Source organism: Periplaneta americana, unplaced genomic scaffold (genome assembly GCF_040183065.1).
Source record: "Periplaneta americana isolate PAMFEO1 unplaced genomic scaffold, P.americana_PAMFEO1_priV1 scaffold_21, whole genome shotgun sequence".
Taxonomy (NCBI): Eukaryota; Metazoa; Arthropoda; class Insecta; order Blattodea; family Blattidae; genus Periplaneta; species Periplaneta americana.
In genome coordinates, this window is record NW_027185502.1 from 3,006,904 (window position 1) to 3,031,551 (window position 24,648).

At 35.5% G+C, this 24,648-nt stretch overlaps 2 protein-coding genes across 7 annotated transcripts in view; one reads left to right on the forward strand and one right to left on the reverse strand.

Moving 5' to 3' along the window:
- Positions 1–17,407, reverse strand: part of LOC138693791 (centrosomal protein of 112 kDa-like) — a 56,863-nt gene extending 39,456 nt beyond the window's left edge. The window contains exons 1-3 of the mRNA XM_069817590.1: positions 17,044–17,407; positions 15,139–16,567; positions 1,575–1,928 (exon numbers count right to left, since the gene is read on the reverse strand). Of these exons, the coding sequence (XP_069673691.1) occupies positions 1,575–1,928; positions 15,139–15,174 (390 nt within the window). The 5' untranslated portion in view covers positions 15,175–16,567; positions 17,044–17,407. The remainder of the gene's footprint in view (positions 1–1,574; positions 1,929–15,138; positions 16,568–17,043) is intronic.
- Positions 1–24,648, forward strand: part of LOC138693789 (uncharacterized) — a 180,436-nt gene that overhangs the window by 111,250 nt on the left and 44,538 nt on the right. Inside the window, exon 2 of one of the 6 annotated variants that reach the window (XR_011330450.1) lies at positions 9,711–15,128. The exons of 3 other annotated variants lie outside the window; for them this stretch is intronic. The gene's annotated coding sequence lies outside the window, so the exon portion shown is untranslated. 2 more of the 6 variants (XR_011330448.1, XR_011330447.1) reach the window with 2 other exon arrangements.

The window sequence follows — 24,648 nt, forward strand, 5'->3', positions numbered from 1 at the left end:
ATGATACTAACAGGAGGTCTGGGTTTGTACACTGACCATTATAATGTAAGTATGTAGGACAATCGTCGTTCCTGTAAATAAGTTCTAAAGTGCTTGAATTTAATAGATCTTCAATAGTTTTGCCACTAGCATTATAGTCTTTGTATCCCCATTTAGGTGAATGACCATTAAAATCGCCAATCAAAATCGTTTTTCGGTGTATATTTATTATATCCAGACAAGGGTTGTTATTAGGTGGATTGTATATTCCATATATGGTGTAATGTGAATTTCCTTTACAGATTTCAATTTGGATAATTTCTACTTTGTCTTCTTGTTGCATTTCCTTTATAACTTTAAATTTTGATAAAATGTTTATTCTAACACCTGCAAGAATTCCACTAGCTACTTGACGTGATTTGGGGAGAATATATATATTGAATCCAGAAATTTGAAAGTATTTCAGTTGATCTCTTGATACATTTGCTTCTTGTATAATAAATACATCTATCGCGTTTTCCTCTACGATTGTTTGTAGTTCGGCTTTTTTGCTCTGTGTAAGTCCTCCTGCATGTTCTGTAAATGACGTCCTGCAGATGTTCCAGCCCGGAGATCTGAATGTGGGACTATTTCACCCGCATACATTAAAAAGTACATTAATATTTCTGTTTATAGTGAACCCTCACTTCGGTTATAGTGAACCTAAAACTAGAATGTCCCCAAGAAAATGTAATTTCAAAATGGCTAAAAGGTAATTTAGGAAACCCTTTTCTCCTATAAACTTGCAAGAATATGTTCAGAACAAAATCTCAAACCTTCTGCTCCTTATGTGCATTGAAAGACAAAGGATTTGTTCAGCTTCCTGCACAGCTTGAAACATGTTAAAGAGAACAGTGTACAGTGAGGGATAAAGGAAGGATTAGTTCTGACCCCTTTAAAAGAGGTTATTAGAAGAATAGGAAGAAAAAGTGTTTTCTTTTGTAAAAGGGAGTAGAGTGATGACCAATGGGTAAATACAAGAAGGATTAAGAGTATAATGATTCTCAACTCTTCCTCCCACATCTTTGTAAAAGTGAACCCAGGAAAATTCCAAGGCCGAGTACACAGTAGTATACCTCTAGTGGGAAGAGGTGCGAAATAGGCCAGTGCCTACTACCTACATGGCCAGATTAGATTCAAGTTTCGAACTGTGAACATCAGGATGTCAAACCATAAAGTGTATAAGTTGGAAGGTAAAGCAAACATTAGTACTGATATTGAACATGGTCTGTCCCAAATGGGCATTAACACTGTATGTACAGCAACATCAGTAATATAAAAACAGACACTTCGGTTTTAGAGAACCACAGCTATAGTGAATGAAATATGCTGGTCCACAAAGCCTAACTATAACCGGAGTTGACTGTACTTGTCTTCTAACACTTTTGTAAAATATAAACCTATTTTGTTCACACAAGATACACATTTTTAGTACACAAACATACAGATAATAGAAATACTTGTTAGGAGTGAAAAATTAAACAGAACAACAGAAGAAAACAAACAAGCATGTGTTGAACAAAAATAATTGCTTCATAAAAATTTTAAGTTTGTACCTTCTTCTTAATATGATCTTGTAATTGTTGTATGGTGACTACAGCTGCATTTCCATTTGTACTTTGTGATTCTGAATCATTTTTACTGATATCTGTATGTATCTCTACGTCCACCACCTGGATACTACAATGGTCTCGTTCTTTTGTCTGTCTTGCGATTTCCTCCTGCAATGCTTTAATATTCTTGTCATGTTCGTCTTTCAGTTTCTGAATCTGATCTTCATACAACTTTTGGGATTCTTCTTGAACTGACTGAAGAAATGCTTCATGTTGAATTTTCAAGGCCTGAAGATCTTGCTGATGTTGTTTCACGAAATTTGACATCATTTCCTTTTGATTTGCCATAAATTTGTCCTGAAAATTGTAGCATAATTATCATAACTTCAACAGAAATAAATATAATATAATATAATATAATATAATATAATATAATATAATATAATATAATATAATATAATATAATATATTTGTGAATGTAACTGTTAAAAAGCAATAGTAACTTTGGCAAACCAGCATGATATTACTCATTTAATTACATCATATGATCAGCATTTAGCATTAATTTTCATTACCGGTAATCTTATATTTAACTTAAGAAAGTGCAAATGTGCTAAGATCTTAACACACAATTCACCAAATTCGTGCAATTCCCATTACATATCCAAGTATTCTTAATTTTATCCAGCAAATATGATTTTCCTTCTCCAAAAAATACATGTTGTTGTTTAGTGAACTGTCCAAGACAGGGTTTGAATCTCACAAGTGATACCAACAAGGCACCAATTATGAAGCAACTAGGCCAGAGATAATGGGATAGGGTGGCCAGTTCCTTTCCCCCTCCATCGCATACATCGTCAATTAGCTTACTTACTTACTTACAAATGGCTTTTAAGGAACCCGAAGGTTCATTGCCGCCCTCACATAAGCCCGCCAGCGGTCCCTATCCTGTGCAAGATTAATCCAGTCTCTATCATCATACCCCACCTCCCTCAAATCCATTTTAATATTATCCTCCCATCTACGTCTCGGCCTCCCTAAAGGTCTTTTTCCCTCCGGTCTCCCAACTAACACTCTATATGCATTTCTGGATTCGCCCATACGTGCTACATGCCCTGCCCATCTCAAACGTCTGGATTTAATGTTCCTAATTATGTCAGGTGAAGAATACAATGCGTGCAGTTCTGTGTTGTGTAACTTTCTCCATTCTCCTGTAACTTCATCCCGCTTAGCCCCAAATATTTTCCTAAGCACCTTATTCTCAAACATCCTGAACCTATGTTCCTCTCTCAGAGTGAGAGTCCAAGTTTCACAACCATACAGAAGAACCAGTCAATTAGCTACATAAAAAAATACACATTATGTTCAAAAATTGTATTACAGAGATACTCCTTTGAAAAAGATTGAAATTATATAGCTATTATGCAAATGATTAAAAGTTCAGTTTTAAAATATCTTGCATTGTTACAATGAACACCTGTAATATTTTATTCAGTTCTGGTGGTGACAGTAGCAGTAGTGTTAGTAGCAATGGTCGCAGTAGCCATTATAAATAATAGAATATCGGTAGCATCATTACTATCTAGGCTGTTCTATAACGAACAATGAATTCAATAATGAATTTGTTACTTACAAAGTTCTAAATTCTGTGTTATATTGTTAATACAAAGTGTTGTCTATAGTTCAGTTTATTTCTGGTGGCAGGTGATCTGTTTAGTTTCACCTAAGGCATGACGAACAAACAATATGCCGCTCTGCATGTCTCTTAAAAAATCGTATGCTAAGGTATATCCCTATAGTACTGTTTGTAGGCAGTACAAAAGTTCAAAGATGGAAGCCAATCATCAGCAAAAGACTATTCGTTTGAAGAAGATAAGAGGAAGACAGATGACGAAGAAATTGAACATGGAAAAACTGAAGAACGAAGAGGACAGAAGAAAATTTGAAGTGAATTTTCAAGAGAAAGCCACTGCATTAGAATCCACAATTGAGAATAGTAATGAGTGCTGGACTCATTTAAAAAGCTGTATACAGACAGCAGCAGGAGAAACAATAGGATACAGAGAAGGAGTGAGAATTCAGAAACCTTGGGTCATGGGGAAAATGTTGAAGATGGAGGAGAGGAGAGAATGGAAAAAAATCAACACAGAAGAAGGTAGAAGTAACTACAGGAAGCTAAACAACGAACTAAGAAGAGAAACTGATAAAGCAAAAGAAGGAGGGATGAAGGACAAAGGTGAAGAAATAGAGGCTTTTGAGAGAAAATGAAGATATGATTTAATGTACCTCGAAGTAAAATGTTTTAACTTCACAAATAAGAACAGGAAATCCATGTGGTTGATAGAGGATGACAATGGAAATTAAATAACAGACAAACCAGGAATACTAAACAGATAGACGAAATATATGTAGAAGAGTTATATATAGGAGACAAGGAATCATGCAGATGATTTAGTTATAGAAGACGAAGAAGCAGTATCAAAAGATGAAAAAAGATTTTCAATATTAAGCGAAGAAGTTGAACTAGCACTTAAAGAAATAAAGAATGGGAAAGCAACAGGAGTTGATGGAATCCCCACTGAATTAGTGAAATGCTTGGGTGAAGACAAGAAGCAAATTCTATCATTACACAACGAAATATATGAGAAAAGCAAATGGCCTGAAGATTTTATGGAGACAGTGTTGATTCCAATGCTGAAGCAAAATAATGCCAAGAAATGTATTGACTTCAGGACTATCAGTCTAATATCGCACTCGGAGAAGATTCTCTTGCGAATATTGAATTGACGTTTATATTCCAAGATGGAAGAACAGTTGGAAGAAGAGCAGTTTGGCTTCAGGAAGGGAAAAGGTACGAGAGATGCAATTGGACTGCTACGAACAATCAGCGAAAGGTATCTAGAGAAGAATAAAGAAGTGTATGTAGTACTGTGGACCAAGAAGAGGATTTTGACAGAGTGGATTCGAATAAACTGATGGGGATCCTAAAGAAAATTGGTGTGAATTGGAAAGAGAGAAGACTGTACAGTAATCTTTATATGAAACATATGAAAGTCAGAATAGGAGAAGAAATGTCAGAAAGAGGTGAAATTCGGAGAGGAGTATGTCAAGGATGTCCTTTATCACCTATCCTGTTCAACATGTACTTGGAGGATTCAGTAAATAAGTGTTTTCAGAATATGGAAGGAGTGATAGTAGGAGGAAGAATAAAGTGCATAGGATTTGCTGATGATATGGCATTGTTAGGAGAAGAGGAAATGATACTAAAGGATATGCTACTGGAGCTACATGACAGCTGTGAGCAGTATGGAATAAAGATAAATGCAAATAAGACGAAGAACATGTCCATAGGAAGAAAAATACAGAAGATAAACTTGCGAATTCTAAATGAGGCAGTAGAGCAAGGGACAGCTTCAAATACTTGGGGTGTATATAAGCAGTAACATGAGCTGCTGCCAGGAAGTGAAAAGCAGGATAGCAATGGCCAAGGAAGCTCTTAATAGAAAAAAGAGCATTTTCTGCAGAACTCTCAAAAAAAAACTAAATAAAACGTGGAGCAGAAACATGAACATTACGATGAAGTGGAGAGAAGCGAATAGAAGCATTTTAAATGTGAATATGAAGAAGAATGGAATGTGTGAAGTGGACAGACAGAATAAGAAATGAAGTTGTGTTGGAAAGAGTGGGTGAAGAAAGAATGATGCTGAAACTGATCAGGAAGAGGAAAAGGAATTGGTTGGGTCACTGGCTGAGAAGAAACTGCCTATGAAGGATGCACTGGAATAAATGGTGAACGAGATAGAAGAAGATACCAGATCATAAACGACATTAAGATATATTGGATCATACGAGGAAACAAAATGGAAGGCAGAAAATAAGAAAGATTGGAGAAAGCTGGGTTTGCAGTGAAAGACCTGCCCTTGGGCAGAACACTAAATGAACGAATGTATAGGACTCTAACCACAGCTCTTAAAGATATAGACATTAACACTGGTGCTGCAATTGTTAGGAAAAGTAACGAATAACACCAAGGAAGCTGTCAGAGATCATGAACATTTCATTAGGTGCTGCTCATACATATGTAAAAGAAAAACTGACATTTGTTAGTGTGTGGTGGATTCCAAGACAGCTTACTTCTAAACAACAGGAGGTTCGTGTACAAGTTCGTATGAAGTTCAAAAGGACGTCGAAGGAGTAAAATGAAGGGTTTCTTTCGAAGATCATAACTGAAGATAAGACTTGGCTGCATCATTTTGACCATGAGAGTAAGCAACAGAGCTCTGTGTGAAAAGTTTCATTATCACCACTGACACCAAAGAACACCAAAGGGGTGGACCTGCAGAAAAGGTCGTAGTCATTTCACTTTTTGACATTCAACATGTTGTAAGCAGCACACACACACTGCGATAGGACAATATTACAAAAGTGTAGGCTTACTGAAGACCATGAGCGATCACATCAGGTGAAAATGACCATATTTCAATGCGACAGGGTGGATGTTGCAACAGTATGATGCATGGCCCCTCAGAGCAAATGCAGTTACCAAGTATCTCATCAATCAATCAATCTTCTTAATGTATCCAGCTGTTTGCTGACAACATAAAGTCCACTGCAGCCTATTCTGTTGTTGTTTGTCACGAGAAATGAGGGGTATTTTGATCGGTGTTCATTATAGACGCCTGTTGCTAGTATCTCATCAAAATCAACATGAAATGTTTCACTCATCCTTCCTACAACCAGGACTTAGAACCATGTGATTCCTCCCTCTCCCCCCCCCCCAAGTTAAAGAAACGCCTTCGTGGGATGCATTTTCAGTCTTCAGAATAATTGGTGAAGGCTGGAGAGCTGATTCTGAAGGACCTCTCAAAAAAATTATTTCCAGCAAGTCTTTCAAATCTGACAAATTCTGGGACAAGTGCATTACAATCTGTAAAGTCCTGGTAGCTCTTCTTGTTGAATAAAACACAAGTGGACTGTAGAATAATGTGCTTTATTGTCCTTGATGTTCTAGCCGCAACAGAGCACCATCATCATGTTTGTAGACGCCCTCCTAATGGAGGATTACCAACCTTGAGGTACCAATCTTGGCGAAGTGCCAACCTTTGAAGTCCCAAACACAATCAATGGAAAGAGAGAGTACTTTGAGGAAGCACCATCCCATATTTATCAAGAAATAAATCAGTTGCAATCTTTCGACCAACAACTGGCCATGACTGTTTAGCTGCTCATTTACATAGGATAAATATATATTAATCTTCCCAGTATAATCTTTGTATGGATTCAAACTCTGTATATATAAATTTAGTTCCAAGAAATCGTCTGCCCAGCCATCGTGGGTTGCCAAAAAAAAAAAACAATATTATTATCCATACAACTGATTACAGTAAGTAGATGAGTCAAATTTACATAAGCATAGAACATGAATTTTAGAAATAATATAAATTATACATACATTTATTACAATCACACATCAACGAAAATAAGGGGGGGGGGGGAGGGGATTTTAATATTCGGTATAAATTGTTTTACAGAATTGCCACAGACCTTTTAATGGTTGGTGCCACATTAATAGCAATTGTAATTTTTCACGCCCTTTTCTTTGTTTTCCTTCTTTAAAATTTAATATCTATGTTTACATGTATGTATAATAATTTTTTTGAGGATATACTGAGTCCGTAAGGGCTACCCTCAATGGGGGGCAGTTTAGTATTATTATATTATTTTAGGAATGATGTCATGGATTCCAAATTTTTTGAGAGTGTTAACAGTTAATTGTGGGATGGTGCCCCTTGCTTCGATCATTAAACCATGCACTTTCCAGGTGCCTTCCATCTGGTATTTTTCTCGAAAATACTGAATAGTAGGTGCATAAATTTGTTGTTTCTCTTTGTTGATCTCAGATGGTTGGGTCTGGCTCATCTCAAATCTAACAGTTGGCTCCAGTATAAAGCCTTTACTGTTAGTCTTGCCTAGAACCACGATGACCGCTCTTCTAATTCCGCCGCCTTCAGATGCAACGCAGTGCATCTCTTTATGGACCTCAAAGGATCTTTTTATAAAAACTATCTAATGAGGTGCACAACAATTAAGAAGATAGCAGCTCAATTTACAAAACACTACTAGGATACTCGCAAGAAAATAAGAGTCAATTCAAGTCCTGAGCATTGGCAAACAACAACAACTTTGATGAAGTTCATCAAATTTTGGAGGATAAATAATGGTATGTCACAGAAAATCATGTTTTATAATAAACAGACCTCATACTATTAATTTTGTCATTGTGTGTGTTGATGGGTGATAAGTTATACTTGTGACTGGTAGTAGTGCCAGAAACAATGGCAGCAGGATCTGTGATGAAAATGAATTTTAAAATCACAACAATGAAAATGAGGTTGACAATGATACGACTACAACCACGAAAACAAAGACAAAACCAACAATGATCTTAACTTACTTGAATGCATTATGGGTGTCAATATAATAAGGAAACATTTGTGATCATAACCAAATCTGTCCTTAACAACCAAGAGTTGGTGCAAAATCAAGCACTTCGAATTTATACAGGTGGTGTTAAATCTACACCTACACTAGCCAGAAAGTTATCCTTGCTAACAAGACTCCATTACAATTTGACATAGAGCAAAACAGCCTAATTTTGTATAAAAATTAAGAAGACTATTCAATAACAGTTATTGAAGAAATTAAAAGGAACCACAATTAAAACTAAAGCTTAGGAAGGATGCATTCAAAAGTATAACATGGGAACATTAAATTAGTCTGGAATCAGAACTCTTCCTTCTCCCAAAGTGTCCACTAGACTACCTGGACAAAAGTGCTGAAACAAACTTTATTACTAATATCAAACATCCAAATACAAAGGCTTCTAACACTAGAGACAATACAAATAAGACATCATAAACAAGATTGGTTGCATATATATAGTATACACAGATTGATCATTAATAGACAAACATGGACCTAGAGGAGCTGGAGTGGCATGTCAACTCTTCTCAATCCACATCTCTTTAGCCACAAGTCCAACCTATTACAGTGGGGAGTTGGAGGCAGTGAATAAAGCACTAAAACAGGTTGTTATACCACTTTCACTCATTTAAAACAGTTGTTAAACTGTGACTGACTCTCTTTCGGCAAAACATGCAAACTGCTACATTAACAAGAATACTTGAGATTTATCAACCATTAAAAATTCTGATGCAGTTCCACAAAGATATTGTCACTGTGGTCTGACAGGAAATGACTAAGAAGATGCTCCAGCAAAGAAGGGCACATAGATTAAGCAGATTTCATACAAAAATTACACACAGAGAACACACTGCAAAGTGAAGGAAAAGTGACAACTTTTAATAGACAATAAAGATCTAATACGAGATTCTCCACGAAAGGAGACAGTAGCACACTTTACACAAGATTGTGTGCCCGCACATCTGCACTAACTGTCAATAATCATTTCTCCCCACTGTATCCTGTGCAACGACCTGGACCATCTTCGTATGTGCCAGCCATTAAGATCAATGACAGAAGCATGAATGTCCAACAGAGTATTACTTTTGGGATGATGAAAATTGACAACTATCCAATTGCATGAACAATAAATACTGCCACCATCACCATTGCCACAGTCACTGCTGTCACTGTTACAACTACCACTACCACCACAATGATCTTAAAAAGTTTCAGTGTCGCTGCTGCCACTACCACCATCACCACCACCACTAATTCTAATCCACAACCAATATATTCAACTACTAGAGAACATTTTTTACCCTCAGTTCACAGACATTTACGAGGCATAACATAATCTGAACGCTCTTTTCATGTTCAATATGAACATTAATTCTGACCAGAACTAATTCTTCACGTACAGGACTATCTAGTCTTACCATAAATATCGTTACAAACTTTTAAGTGAGGCTGCACAACCAGTTTTGAAGATTATTTTCCATGCTTGCAGTGAAGCATCATTGTGAGTTCAGTGTTTTCTGTGAAGTTTTCATCATGGTGTGGAATGATTATGAAAATCGTGTAACAGTGATAGCATTTAATAGGGTTGGGAAATCAGCTTCTGATATTTTCATAGCCCTTAAAAAATTTAAAATCAGCAGGATGTTTGTCTTTCAGATCATCAAGAGGTACACTGAGCTAGGGACAATAGGTGACCACCCGAGGCAAGGTTCCCTCACACCGTGAGGTCCAAGAGACTGGTTCAACAGTGGCAGCTTATATTCGGCAAAATTCTGTCAGGAAACACTCTGTGCTGGCTTGTGAACTGCAGGTTTCAAGAATACTGATGTCCAGAATACTCGGAAGTGACCTAGGGGTGAAAGCTTACTGGCGAAATGAATGTCATTTCCTCATTCCGCAATTGAAACAGCAGAGGAGGTTTAAATCAAGACTTTTTCTTCAGTGTTATGCTCAAAATGGACACGAGGATTCTTTTTACTGACGAAAATATCTTCAATACTGAGGAGTCTTTCAACAGGCAAAAACTGACAGGGTTTATGCTTCAAGCTCTCGAGAAGCTCGTGAGAAAGCACCTAGGCTACTCAGAAGTTCTTATCCTGCCTGCAGGAAGTGGCATATGATGGTATCACTAAGCTCCATTTCTGTAAAAGAAAAAGCGTGTAAATTTCTGCCAAAGTCCAAAAGGAGCCTGTTGTGAAGCCTTTGAACAACACCTTGTTTCTCAATGGAGCTTCCAGCAGGATTCACCACCAACTCACAAGCGAATTTAATGCAAGAGTGGCTTAACGCAAATGTGCCAGACTTCACTGCTCCTAGTGATTGGTCTGCTAGTCAGGACCTCAACCCACTTGACTACAAATTGTGGGCAGTGCTTGAGGAAACTGTCAGCAAAAGAAGCACCTGAATATTGAGAGTCTGAAGGCAGTGGCAGATTTCCCTCAAGAGACCATACATAATGCAGTTGATGGACGAGTGGCCACAGAGACTTAGGGAGTGTTTGAAGGCCAAAGGTGTAAAACGATGGTGCTCAAAGTTCAAAATACTTGTAAGTAATCTATATCATAAAGAGATTAAAATATCTTGACTTAGGGACTGTGTGAAGGCCAAAAGTGCTCAATATTCAGAATTCTTGTAAGTAACCTTTATAACTGTGTTCATAACAGTATTTATGGTACGACTAGGTATAATGTTTATTTTTAATCAGGGGAGAAAGACAATTTCAACCAGAAGTTTTGTAAAAGACACAATGTTTGAAAATAAATATATTTCATTTAAATATATTCAAGTTTTCAATACCTCAGACAAACGAATGTATGACCAAACTTAAAAAAAAAATGCTTTCTGAACACAAGCTAGCATGCTTAATGATGGATACTGAAAAAAGTTAACAATATACAATTTACTATTCACAGTCTAATACCACATATAAATACGAACCTGTTCTTTCTCTGCACTATTTTTAAAACACTAGCAAGTTCATCAAACTGTTCTGCCATGATCTTCCTTTCGGTTTCAATCTTAATTTCTAATTCTTTAGAATATTTTTCTTCCATTTCTGTAACCTTTTCTGCCAATTTTTTATTATATTCTTCTTCATACTGATATTTCACATTCGTCTCACTGGCTCAGGATCGAACCCGCAACCTTGGGCATAGAAGGCCAGCGCTATACCAACTCGCCAACCAGGTCGACAGGGTACTGCTTATGTAATTGATAAATTTGTAAGTAAGAAAATTGAGAGCTTCAGAATTTGGAATGGTATTTAACTGTGACTTGTTCTCCTTGTGTATATTATCACATGTATTTCAAAGTATGAAAATGTAATAATTATCCAGAAATTGCAAAACGTAATAATATCACCTATGTAATGGGACATGTCGAAATATACTTTAAAAAATTAATAAAAAATAAAAAAACACGCACACACAAACACATACAAAATATTACATTCATGAACAGTATTAAAAATCCAACTCAAACCTCTTCTGAAGATTGAAATATCTCACCACAGTTACTCACTCAACTAGACACATTACTGTTCGGTCATCATTTACTGTTAACTGATTTTTGTTACAATTCAAGAAATGTGACTTATATTTGAAATATTATTTCTTCAAAGGAATTACATTCTCGCATAACGTTTCTGTGGCAATCCAACTGGAAAACTTAAGTGTTCCTATTCCCATTATCTGCTATGATGCTTGCAAAACTGAACTGATAATATGAGGGTTGTTTGAAAAGTTCATAGCCTGACATAGAAATTAAACTAGGATTATTCTGAAACTATCTTTATTTCTCAACATAACCCCCACCCCCTCTAAGATTCATACACTTGCCCTACAGGTGCTCCAGTGTTACTAAACCTTCCTTGTTCACAGATTCCTTGAGGTCTGCAAAAAAGCCTTCTGCTACTGCGATAGCCTCTTCATTTGATGAAAATTTCTTATATATCTTGATTACACAACTTTTAACACTATATCACTTTGGAAAACGTATTATATGACTTTCACGTGTTAAATTTTATGTTACCTTGCTGACATGTTTTGGCCTGCTATTGGCCATCATCAGAACTGGTTGTTGCTCTTCTTCCCAGTCAAGTGAGTTTTCAGTTTTGGGAAAAGAAAGAAGTCTAAGTGTGCGAGATCTGCTGAACCATACATAGTTCATGTAGTTTAGCAACTGTGATAGCAGACATGTGAGCAGGTGCATTGTCGTGATGAAACAACACTTTCTTCTTGGCTATACCCGGCTTATTTTCGCGAATTTTCTTTTTCAGTTCCTGCAGCAGATTTTAATATTCTCTGGTTATTTTTCTCCTCTTTGCTAGATAGTCAATCATGATTATCTCCTTAGACATTGGACATGCTTTTGTTCTGGTATTAACAAACATAGACCCCACCTTGCAGAGACCTTGGACATGCCCAAGACACTGACTAAGATAGACGTGGTGCATCTTTTCAGCTGAGATACACAACCTTGCTAATTTCTCGCACTTTCAGTTGACGGTCATTCAAAACCATATTGTGGATTTTTTCTATGATTTCTTCACTTGTTGCTGTTACTAGATGTTCACTGCAGGGGTCATCTTCCACACCCTCTCGACCATGTTTAAATAAAGCCACCCATTTCTTCACAGACGAAAATGCTGGAACGGATTCCCCCAGTGTGGTATCTATGTCTTCTCTAATTTCTGCTGGAGTTATTTCCTTATTTTACGATATATTTCATGACAGCATGTAGCTTGATATTTTCCATTTTTGCCAATCTGTTCAGCACAGTAACTAGAAAATTAAACTATACAAAATGTAGTCAACAGAAAATTATGATTTTTCGTGCTTGAATGAAAGTAAAATGCCGCTAAAAATGGCAGCATTGTTGACACGTTTTCAATGCCATCTGTTTGAGCATTATTCATAGATGTCTCCACTTATTTTGAGTTTTATCATTGTTTATATAGTATGTCTCCACTTATTTTATGTTTTATCATTATTCATAGATGTTTCCACCTGTTATGACTGCAGTTAGAAGCAAATCTATTTTGTATTAGTTTTGTGATGTGCTTGCCTATAATGGATGTGTGGCAAAACAATTCATGATTGTAAAATGTTGATTTGACTGTTGGGGTCTGTGAATATGTACAAGAAGCTTGTCACAGTTACAGAATAAACAAACATGAAGGTAACTTTGCTGAACTACTATCTGTAAAGATATACAATCCTATCCACCATCTATGTGTCAAGCCACGAACTTTTTAAACACACCTCGTAATATGGAAAAAATCAGTGGTCTCTAAAAAATTTAAACTATTTAATTGTTCATTAACAAATAAATTTAATTTTCTCTTCTATTTTCTTCAATCACTAGTTACATTAAGTAGTACTGTAGTTATTGTAGACTACCCACTATACTTTTCGGCAAATCTCCTGCATATGACTGGGTGGTTTCACAGTTACCGCGAATCAGAGGAGTGTAACACTGACTAGTCAAGAAGTATCTCTATTGAGGGGAACAATCATTGGCACTCACGCAAAATTTATTCTGAAATTCAGTAGCTTGCCAAGAGAGTTATTGCTTAGAACACCTGGATCACTCAGATTCACAGTTATAAGAAAACGAACACACACGGTCGATTTGTTATTAATGGAGAAAAATTCACTCCAGCGCAGAGGATCGAAACCAGGACTCTTAAGTTCTGTGCACTGGGTGCTCTAACCACTGAGCTATGTCGAAGTTCAACCCACCACACCATTAATAACAAATGATAACCATCACAAATAATTCTGTAGGACCAAAAAATTCATCTTTATGGTCGAGCTGACTTAATATTGTGATCCTCCCTACTGTTATATAAGCTGTGACATGTGTTACAGAGCAGGTATTTCTGGTTTCCGTGTGAAGAAATATTTCTGTTACAGCATGTCACTGAGTAACACAAGTGGTAGTAATGAAATAGAGGCAAAATGTTGTGTGTTTCATATCCAGACATAACAAATGATAGAGTGTACAGAGCTTCTTTTTTCCCCCAGCAATGAAGAAAGAAGTAAACTTGATTTTGAAGTGTCAGGTTTTAACTTCAGAAATATGTGGTGTAAACTAATCTATGGTATCCAGAATATGTTCAGAAGCAAAACAATTCGATCCAGAGACTCGAGTTTTACCACAAAGAAAACATATATATATACCAAAGTGGATGACAAATTTAGACGGCTTCGAGAAAGAAGTAGTGCTTTATGATCGTGGAGAATTTCCAACTACTATATCGAACAACATTTTTTATACAGGCTCCACTATTTTCACTTGAGAATACGGAAAAGTTTAGGCTTTAAACACAAGAAAACTAATGACGGGTAGAAATTATTTATGAGAGGAGTGATATCGCTGTATCTCCTTCAAACAATGCATGAAATTAGAGTTTCTTATGACAAGAAACCAATATTTTATTTAGACGAGATATGCATAAATCAAAACCACACACTAAAATGTATTTGGCAAGACTCCTCAAGTAACGCTGTATCAGTGGTACTCATAGGGAAGGGGAGCAGACTTATTGTATGCCATGTACATTCAGCAAAATTGGATTTTCACCATAAAGCAAGTTCGATCTAAATTGATGTCACATTATCACAATGAAATTAAATTAAATTTAAAGACTGGTTTCTTAACCAATTCATTTTTTGGAAGAAGGAAGTATAATTATTATCGATAATGCAAGTTATCATTCAGTAATAATTGTTGATAAAATTCCGAACCCCTCACCTGTAAAAAATGCAATTCAAGAATGGTTACAACTGACAATGTAAGGCAAGATAGAACAATTACAAAAAGAACAGCCTGTAAAAGAGATTGGACGGGACGATACATTTAGAACCAATTATAATAAATTTTAGACTGTGATAAACAGGACGAAAAGAGTGTAATCAGTGACGAGACTGATGGGAAAGACAAAGAGCACCTAGCGATCTGCTCTTGGTTCTTGTTACATGCAGGAGGTTTGCGTCCACTACAGTAGCTATTTCAGAGAGATTTCACTGTAATTTTTACTGATACACAGTACATAGGAAACAATACGTAACATTAAACTCACTTTTTGAAGGGCTGTGTCTGTACTCGTCTTCCCCATCTCATCAACAACATGATCTGCAAACGAATCTTCCAGTTTTTTAATATCATTCACATGTTTATTCAACAGTTCAGATTTTGTGGTTGCAACGTGTTCCTCCTCTTCCTTTTTCAGTTTATTTGTAAGTGCTTGTATTTGTCTTTTAACTCCTCTTCAAACATATCTTTCAATCTGTTTAATTCGGCACTGTGAGCTTGTGCCATTTCCGCTTTACGTGTCTCCACTTCTTTTGCACATTCCAAACGAATGCTATTCAAATATTTAGCGGAATCTAAATTTAACTTTTCTTTCAGATTCTGCATTTCTTTTTGATGTTTTGATTCTATGTTCTCAATTTCTGCTTTATGAGTTTTGGTTAAGTCCTTTACAAGTTCTTCTATCTTTATTCCATATTCTTCTCTCAAGAGGTCCATTTCATTATGGTATTTCTGTTCCAACTCTAGTTTAACAGTTTCCAATGGTCCCAATATTCAACAAGGCACTTTTCAAAGTCTGTTCGATAATGTTCTTCCAGATCCCTAAAAATCACAATCAATTTCTTAAAAAATGCTACACAAATCTACGTTATATGTGCATGTAATTGAAAACAGACGTTAGTATATAGCTAACATCAAATGTAATAAATGACAGAAATTTAACTTTTTATTAATTAGGAAATATTAGTGATTACAATAAATATGAGGGCGGCCGGGTAGCTCAGTTGGTAGAGCAGCTGGCTACGGACTGGAAGGTCCGGGGTTCGATCCCAGGTGGTGACAGGATTTTTTCTCGTTACCAAACTTTCAGAACGGCCCCGAGGTTCACTCAGCCTCCTATAAAATTGAGTACCGGGTCTTTCCCGGGGGTAAAAGGCAGTCAGAGCGTGGTGCCGACCACACCACCTCATTCTAGTGCCGAGGTCATGGAAAGCATGGGGCTCTACCTCCATGCCCCCCAAGTGCCTTCATGGCATGTTACGGGGATACCTTTACCTTTTACAATAAATATGAACCACTGATCAATAAAATCATGTACTTGTAATCCTTGTTATTATAACTGCACCCTACAATATAAATTGTTTCAAAACTATACATAATATAAAATTGTCCCATGAATACTCCAGAATTTAATGTATTAAACTCACTTAAATGGTTAAAAATACCATAAGCTTAAAAAGAAAGAGGAGAAGAAAACTCATGTAAGATAAAATGTACATACTGGTTTTAATTCATTAAAAATTTGTTGTGGTTTACTAGGTTCCACCTTGTATGAATCGCAGATATGTGTGAGAGTTGTAAGACGCTGGCCATGATCTCCACCAGCATAATACATGTCAGACAGTTCTTCATTCTCCGAGCCAGAACTACTCCCAGACAACTTTTGGCTATGCTGACTGAACACATCCTCTGAATATCTACAACACATATATTAAAATATCTTATTTAATAAACATATCCTCCTATATGAAATGTACGAGTATTACATAAAGAAAATTAAGTCAAGTAACATATTAATCCACTTAAGACAAATTAAAGTAGAGTAACAAGAACTACTATGTTACGTTTACTTTTTAGAAAAAGGCTTCAAGACAAGTACATAAAACTGAATGCACGTGAGCTAAGAAGGAAAAGAAAATCTCCATCAAATACAGGGCTCCTACAAAAAACCTTTCTGGTTTTGAATACAGTCATGTAATTTACGTTCTATGAATCTGAGGTGCATGAAAATAGTACCAATGGAAGGATTAACTTAAAAAGTTTAGTTCCTTACTTAAAGATGTTCAATGTGTCCCCCTTGGTAACATGGCACACATCAAGCCTATAGTCAAGTTCCACATAGGTACACGATTTTCCAACCCCCAGATTCTGAGGTTATGTCTGTTCACCTTACCAGAAAGATGAAAAGTGGCTCCATCAGAAAACACCACGGAACAAATAAATTTATCATTTCCAATTAAAGTCTGCATACTTATGCAGAAATTTCTTCGTAGCATCTTGTCCTCTGGTTTTAGGGCTTGCAGCAACTGTAGTCGATATGGATGAAATTGCAACCGCTTGGGAAGAAGCTTGTCTTAAAATCAGTGTACCATTTACGGACTGTAGGCCCACTGGGTGAGTCTGCACCAAACTTTGTTCGGTAATGCTGTTGCACATTAATAACAGACTGATTTACATGAAAATCAAGCTTTTCTGTCCTCTATAGCAGCCATTTTGCCTCAACAATGAACAACTTTGTTTATATTCACTATAATGAGGCAGTGTTACCAACTAGGAAAACAATGTTGCCACAACTAAAATTTTTTAGTTTCTCTTTTCATTGGTGCTATTCTCATGCACTTCAGATTCATAGGACGTAAGTTAGGTTAGATTACGGGAGAGTCTTTAAAGACTCGTAAAGGCCTTCTGCACATCACCCTAAAAGGCTTATTGTGCATCCCCATTGGAATTGACACTAACATTGTCCTCCAAAATCTGTTCCTTTGACTAGCAACAGTATTTTGGTCCCAACATTAGTGTCCATTCCTAAATCTTCCCTTTCATAGAACGTAAATTACATGTGTTCCAAACAGAAAGATCTTTTGTAGAAGCCCTGTGTAAAAGTTGATTCTCATTTCACTGTCTTTTAAGAAGGAAATGGTGAAGGAGAAATCATTTCATATTATATGACATGAAGAAATGAATTCGGAACACCTCAAAATCTGTGCTTCAATGGCTGACCATGATAATATCTTTGAAAAATATTGGATTGTAAGAGGTCAACTGACTTTATTGTCAAACGCCTGGCATTATATTCTTTAGTTACAAGCCGGGGCCATACGTCGGCAACACTGTAATTATCTGTCACCCGGAGGCTGACCGTACAGTATACATGTTTGTGCTAATGCCGATTTCCAATGTAAATTAATGTTACAATATAAGTATGTGTCGATGGAATTATGTTTGCGGTCGTACCAAACGTTAATTGTTGATGTATTATAAACTAAATGCGTGTTGGTGATAAAAAAACAAGACAATAAATGAAAATAAAATGGTTGCAGTCTTTGGGAATTTTTACGGTTATGGATGACAAAGTAATTGACTATTCTATTAAATATTGTTTAACCACATTTTTATATTCTTATTTGTGATTTGTGTGTATCAGAATTCTAGTCAAATTGTTGGGTCTCGCCTGCTATATCAATAAAGTTACGCCGTTGGTTTTCAAAGTCATTGTAAACAGCTGTTTTGTGATCCCATAAATGTTGCAGTTTTGTTGAAGATTCGGAATGCCTGCTATATGTCAGAACTATCTATAATTTGTACATGCATATAATCACTTTGTTGGTTTGGTCAATGTTACTTATGTCCCGCCCACTATAGAGACATAGGCCAATTTTACACATATTTAGTATAACTTGTTGCTTCTTTGACAGGTTAGGTTTGGTTAGTTTAGGTTTTTGTTATAGCCTACCTTGCATATACGATTATAGCGCAACATTGGCAGTGCTAAAAGTGAAATATTCGTTCAGTGGGCGTTGGATACTCTACATTCACCCACTTGGTATTTACAGGATTTAAAGTCCACTGAGTTTACGCTAATTGGTACATACATGTACTTAATAGATAATGTTGCGTTTTGTTACGTATTATGTTGAAGGGATGTGTTTTCATTCTTTCATAGATTGTTTTACTTGGCTTAACTATATTTACATCCTCATACTTTTATTATAATAGGAATGTCAATAGTTTCTTCTGTTTACATTTTAATTTAGGCCTATTTGCATAATTCACATTCTTAGCTTGTTTTCTGTATTTATATTTATTTAAAATTATATTTTTAAAAGTTTATAACAAATAATTTAGGATAACAGTATTGTTATGGTGACTGGCCAGGTTCAAACTAAAACTGGCTTCCTGGACATCTGAAATATTTATAGAAAAGCACGACATAATCACATGAAATTAAAATGCATATGATATCCTACACCTTTCATGTCAGAGGTGAAACAACATTAAGCGGCAAAAACATTGTCAATTTACTAGCCACATAATGGTTAATTGATTGGAATAGGGTATTGCGAAAGTACGTCATTATTTTATTTATTTTTGGCACAAGTAACATTTCTTTAAGCATTTATTTATTTTCCCTTGTACCATCAATAAAATAACAAGTATGTTTTTTATTTATTTTTTTTTTAATTATAAGTGTAGTTGCTACGACACATAGGCACACAGCACTTTCTAGGCATCTGAAATATTTGTAGAAAAACACGATAGATAATCGCATAAGATAATATTAAAATATATCCTAAACCTTTCACAGATGAAACACTATTAAGTCGCAAAACATTGTCAATTTGCTAGCCACAAATTTGTTAACTGAAAGGAACTTAAGAATACTGCGTAGGAACTTACGTCTTTATTGCATTATTGATTTATTATTTTCGGTGCAAGGAATATCTTTTTTATTTATTTATTTACCTTCGTACTATCAAAAACATGTTTTTTTTTGTAATTATTTTAAGTGGCAGCCTTTGTATGTAAGTAGCCTACTCACGCCGTATTCTGAAGTATAGCTAATTGATTGCAATAAAACACTATTTTCGAACCCGTAATAATTTACATCACTACTCTGAATCTTGATCTTACCTTTGTGCATGAAGTAATATTGAAAAAATACGCGTTACGTATAACTAAAGCAATGAGCAAACATAATATCACTCTAAAATCTCCCGCCTCCACTCTGCGTTGCCAAACCTACCCATGCCCCGGCTTGTAACTAAAGAAGGCTCTGATTATACCCATAGTTCAAGAAGAATATCAAAGGAAGAAATTATGGAAAGAGATAATACGTAATTCAGAAGAGTATCAGAATCATGATAAACAAATACAGAATGTAATAATGGGAAGAGAGCACCATGTCATTTAGCAATATGTTCCAATACAGAGAAATTATTTAAATCACTGACTAATATTTTCTTACTGCAAGAAAGGAGATTTTAATTTGTATACCCTTGTGTGTTAGGGTCACAAATAGGTGAAATGTTGCAAAAAAACTGTACAAAATCTACTTATATTTTGTACTGAAAATCAGCTTATTGTATGATATGCATTTATAATACTGAACTTCTGAAAACACGTTTGCAGCAACGAAAAAGTGCCTCAGTCTCTTCAGCATTACACCCTGGCAAAATAGTTAGCCACTAGCAAGTCATTGATATAGCGACAATGTTGGCTTCCTTTGTGTTCTGAGTCAGCTACCGTGGTGTGACTAAGGCATAGACATAGTTGTCATGTCTACTCTCTTCTAATCGCATTCTTGGATATTAATTACATATGTTGCATACATTCTGGCAACATCTACTCCACGTGTTCTGTTAGAATAGCTAAAGCAATATGCACACTCTCATTGTTAGGTTCAATGAAATCGGAGCTGTCCTTTCCATCTTACTGCCTTTAATTAACATTTGACTTCAATGCGATTTTGCATTTGATTTTAGATGTTTATGTGGAATTCGAACAAACTATACTGCAATTTGGAATAAAATTAGAATGTAACGTGTCTTCATCATTTTAAATGAAGAATAGCTTATTTAAGGGGAATTTCAACTGGACTCCTTCCACTGCTGGTAACATAATATAATATAAGGTGATTCACATTGGTAACATATTATATACAGGGTGATTCACGAAGTATTACCGCCACTTAGGGAGGACCTTCCTGAGGTCAAATGGAGCAAAAAATGTAAATAAAAAATGGGGTTCAAGTTACAGTTAAGTCATTACAGATTATTGAAAATTTGAAATTGAGGCAAAATTTAATAATATCACAAAATGGATACAGTTCCCACTCTTGTAGCTGTTTTCTTGAGGTGCCTAATATCAAAACAGCCATGTCACTTAAGGCTAATTATTCCACATTCAGTAAAAACTTCCAGAGACGAACTGATGATAATTAAGAAACTTGTATGTTGTTTTTTCATTGTTACATAGTTAACTGTTGTACATTTAGTTTCCCTTCATATTTAAAATTATTTCGTACGGTAATTAATATATACTTTCACTTGTTTTTAATTTTGACTTAGCCGGTTTTTTTGCAACTTTATACAATTTTACTATTTTTTTTAATTATACATTTTCTGAAAAAAGCTAAATAAGCCACCGGCGTAGCTCAATTGGTAGAGGTGTTTGCCTAATGAAAAGAGCTGTACTTGGGTGTAGGTTTGATTTCCATTTGTGCTGATTACCTGGTTGGATCCCCCCTCCCGAGGTTTTCCCCAACCATAAAGTGAATATCAGGTAATCTGTAGCAAATCCTGGGCCTCATTTCATCATCCATCGATGCTAAATAACCTAGTCGTTGATACAGCATCGTGAAATAACCTACCAAAAGAAAAAAAGGCTAACAATTTCTTAAATTAACTACATGAATTTGACATTACTATTTAACGTTTCTTAATAATAATAAAACTGCATTATAGCATCAAAATAACTTTTGAAATATTACTAAAAATTTTATAAAACTTAGAAGAATACTGTACACCAGAGTGCTGCATTGGAGTTAAATCGCTCGCTTGAACTCGATAGAATGTCGCACACTTGAGTGAGATAAGATCGGTCGTGATATGCTCATAATAAATAGAAGCACAATACAAGGTCATCTCACCAGCATGTCTTATCTTGTATGGAAGGCGACAGATAAGATACACATATGTTTTGCTCACACGGTAAAAATAAGGCTTTATTTTCTGCGTTTATGACAAACACTTAATGGAACATACCAAAACAGTAACATGAAGTTATAAATAAAATAGTACCGGTATGAAAAACTTCGATATACAGTTATTATTCCTAATTAATAATTATTCAGTATTTGATTTACCACATATATAATTTGTTAGGTCCATACATAGTGTTCCTCCTATATATTGCAACAATGTAGAAACGTTTTACAAAATATTATTATATAGCAGTAAATTAATACAATATTAATACAGAGATAACATCACAGAAAATATAATAAAACGAATAATCATCCTGCACAACTGTTACAGACGCAAAGATTGATACACTAATTATTAGAGATTATTATTATTATTATTATTATTATTATTATTATTATTATTATTATTATTATTATTATTATTATTATTATTATTATTATTACTAGAAAGCTTGATACATTTCTTGCATTATCGTATTGTGTTCTCCATTTATAATAATTACATTTACATCCAATAACATCTATTAGATATGGCAAAAACAAAATCATTCCTGTGGGGGGGGGGGGGACATTTACCTACAACACTTATATTACATTTTAAAGCAAGTTTTGCAGTTGTAGTATGGAGAGGTAAGTTAAACACTGCAAAGTTTTGAAATGATATACATCTATGATGTTACTACACAGTTCATCACTGTAACAAGAACGAATGTCTAACGCTCGGCTTATACCGTTCGAGGATTTATCACTCGCGACAATTTTACCCATCATGCATGTGCGCTACCTATCGGATTATGCTATGAACTACTTGGCGCTCGAGTGAAAACATCCAATGCAGACCTCTACTGTACACAGTAGATTTCTCTTTTACTATAATCGCAATTCACTTAAAACTTAAACACAACGTTAGAAACTTACATACACTATTATAGCAGCAGTATTTTTTTAGTGAGTTATTTTATGATGCTGTATCAGCATCTGAATGAGATGAAGGTGATAATGCCGGTGAAATGAGTCCAGGCTCCCACACCGATAGTTACCCAGCATTTTCTCATATTGGGTTGAGGGAAAACATCGAAAAAAACCTCAACCACAGTTCAAACCCGGGCCACCTGGTTTTGCAGTCAGATGTGCTAACCATTACTTCACAGGTGTGAACACCAACAATATTATGAAAGACTAGGTTTACCAATTTTTTTTTTTTTTTTTTTTTAAGGAAATATGAGAGACTAAAGAATCGACAAAATTTCGCATATAAAATGGAAAAATCATTCGGTTAAGTTACTAAAAACAACTTTATAATACACTTAAGGCAGCTAGGCTTAAATTAAGAATATTTTCAGACAGGTTTTGTCTTGTATAATAGTTGAAGTCGATTGCAGTTTGCAGCTCTGGTTTGATTATGTGTCTCATGCTCCTGTTTCGAACATCTGTCTAATTACACTGGTCAACAAAATTTAAACTTTTGTCTGTTAAATGGGAAACAATGGGTGATTCTACGTGACTTTTTTGTGCTGATTTCAAATCTTTTTACAGAACTTTTCTATCACCCAGGGTTTTTGAGTAATCACGTGAAAAACATTTTTCGTATCAATACATTATAGTATTACGATATCTTAGCTGATATTACATTTATTGACCTAAAATGTATGTGAAGCATATTTTCGGCTGTACTTTGCTTGAGATAGATCTCTCTTCAATATCCAACAATAGTCTGCCAACATATTTGGACATCATTTACCCTGGTAGCACCTTTCCATTTCCAAGATGCCTTGGTGGAAATGCTCCCCGTGCTTGTCGCTCACAGCCCTAGGTTTTCAGGAAAGAAATCGAGATGGGATGCAGAAATGTATTTTTAAGACATATTACATCCCATGAACTTGTAGTTCTCAATCATCTCACTGACAAGTTCTCTGTAGTTCTCAGACGTGAAGTTTCCTAAAAAGTTCGTGACAACATTTTTTAAATACAACCATGCAGCTGCTTCTTGCATATTTAACTGGTTTTCAAATTGCATATCTTTCATCAGTTCACTTTTTTCAAGTCGACAAGTATCCCTGCTTTTAGTTTAGTTTCACTGAATCTTGGGAACTAATTTTTCAGGAACAGAAATGCAGTGCCATCACGATCCATTGCTTTCACAAAATTCTTAATCAAGCCTAGTTTGATATGCCGTGGAGGTAATAAGATTTTTTCAGAAGTTACAAGTAAGTGGTTGGTGAAGAACATTATCTTGTCCTGGATTAAAGTGACTTTCTCTTTGACCAGTTCTTTTTTTATATAGTGATTACTTTTATCTCTGCTATCCAACATGCACAAGAAGCAGCAAAATTTAGTATAGCCAAGCTATAATTCAAGTGAGATACCTATTACTTTCAAATCCCCACATATCTGCCAAGAAAAATTGTCACACTTGATAGTAGATAGTAAGAGCTTCATATTCTCATAATTTTCCTTCTTACCAACTGCATGAGCTAAAGGAATGGATGGATATTTGTTTCCATTATGTAGTAATCATCCTTTCAAACTTGTTTTTGAGGAGTCTATTGACAAACGCCAATCCTCAGGTTTATGCTCAACATCCAGTGAATCGAACAAATTCTCAACATCATTCCAAAAAAACTAGGTCCTACTCTTTAGAAAACAAATGCTCAAATTCCTTTTGGCGTTGATGAAAGAAACTTATTTTGGTGTTACCTGCAGCAACTTCCAGCCTTTCAATCTTGAGACGAGTAATTCTCCCTTGCTATTACATAAACCAAGATCCCGAACCAAATCATTTAAATCCTCCTG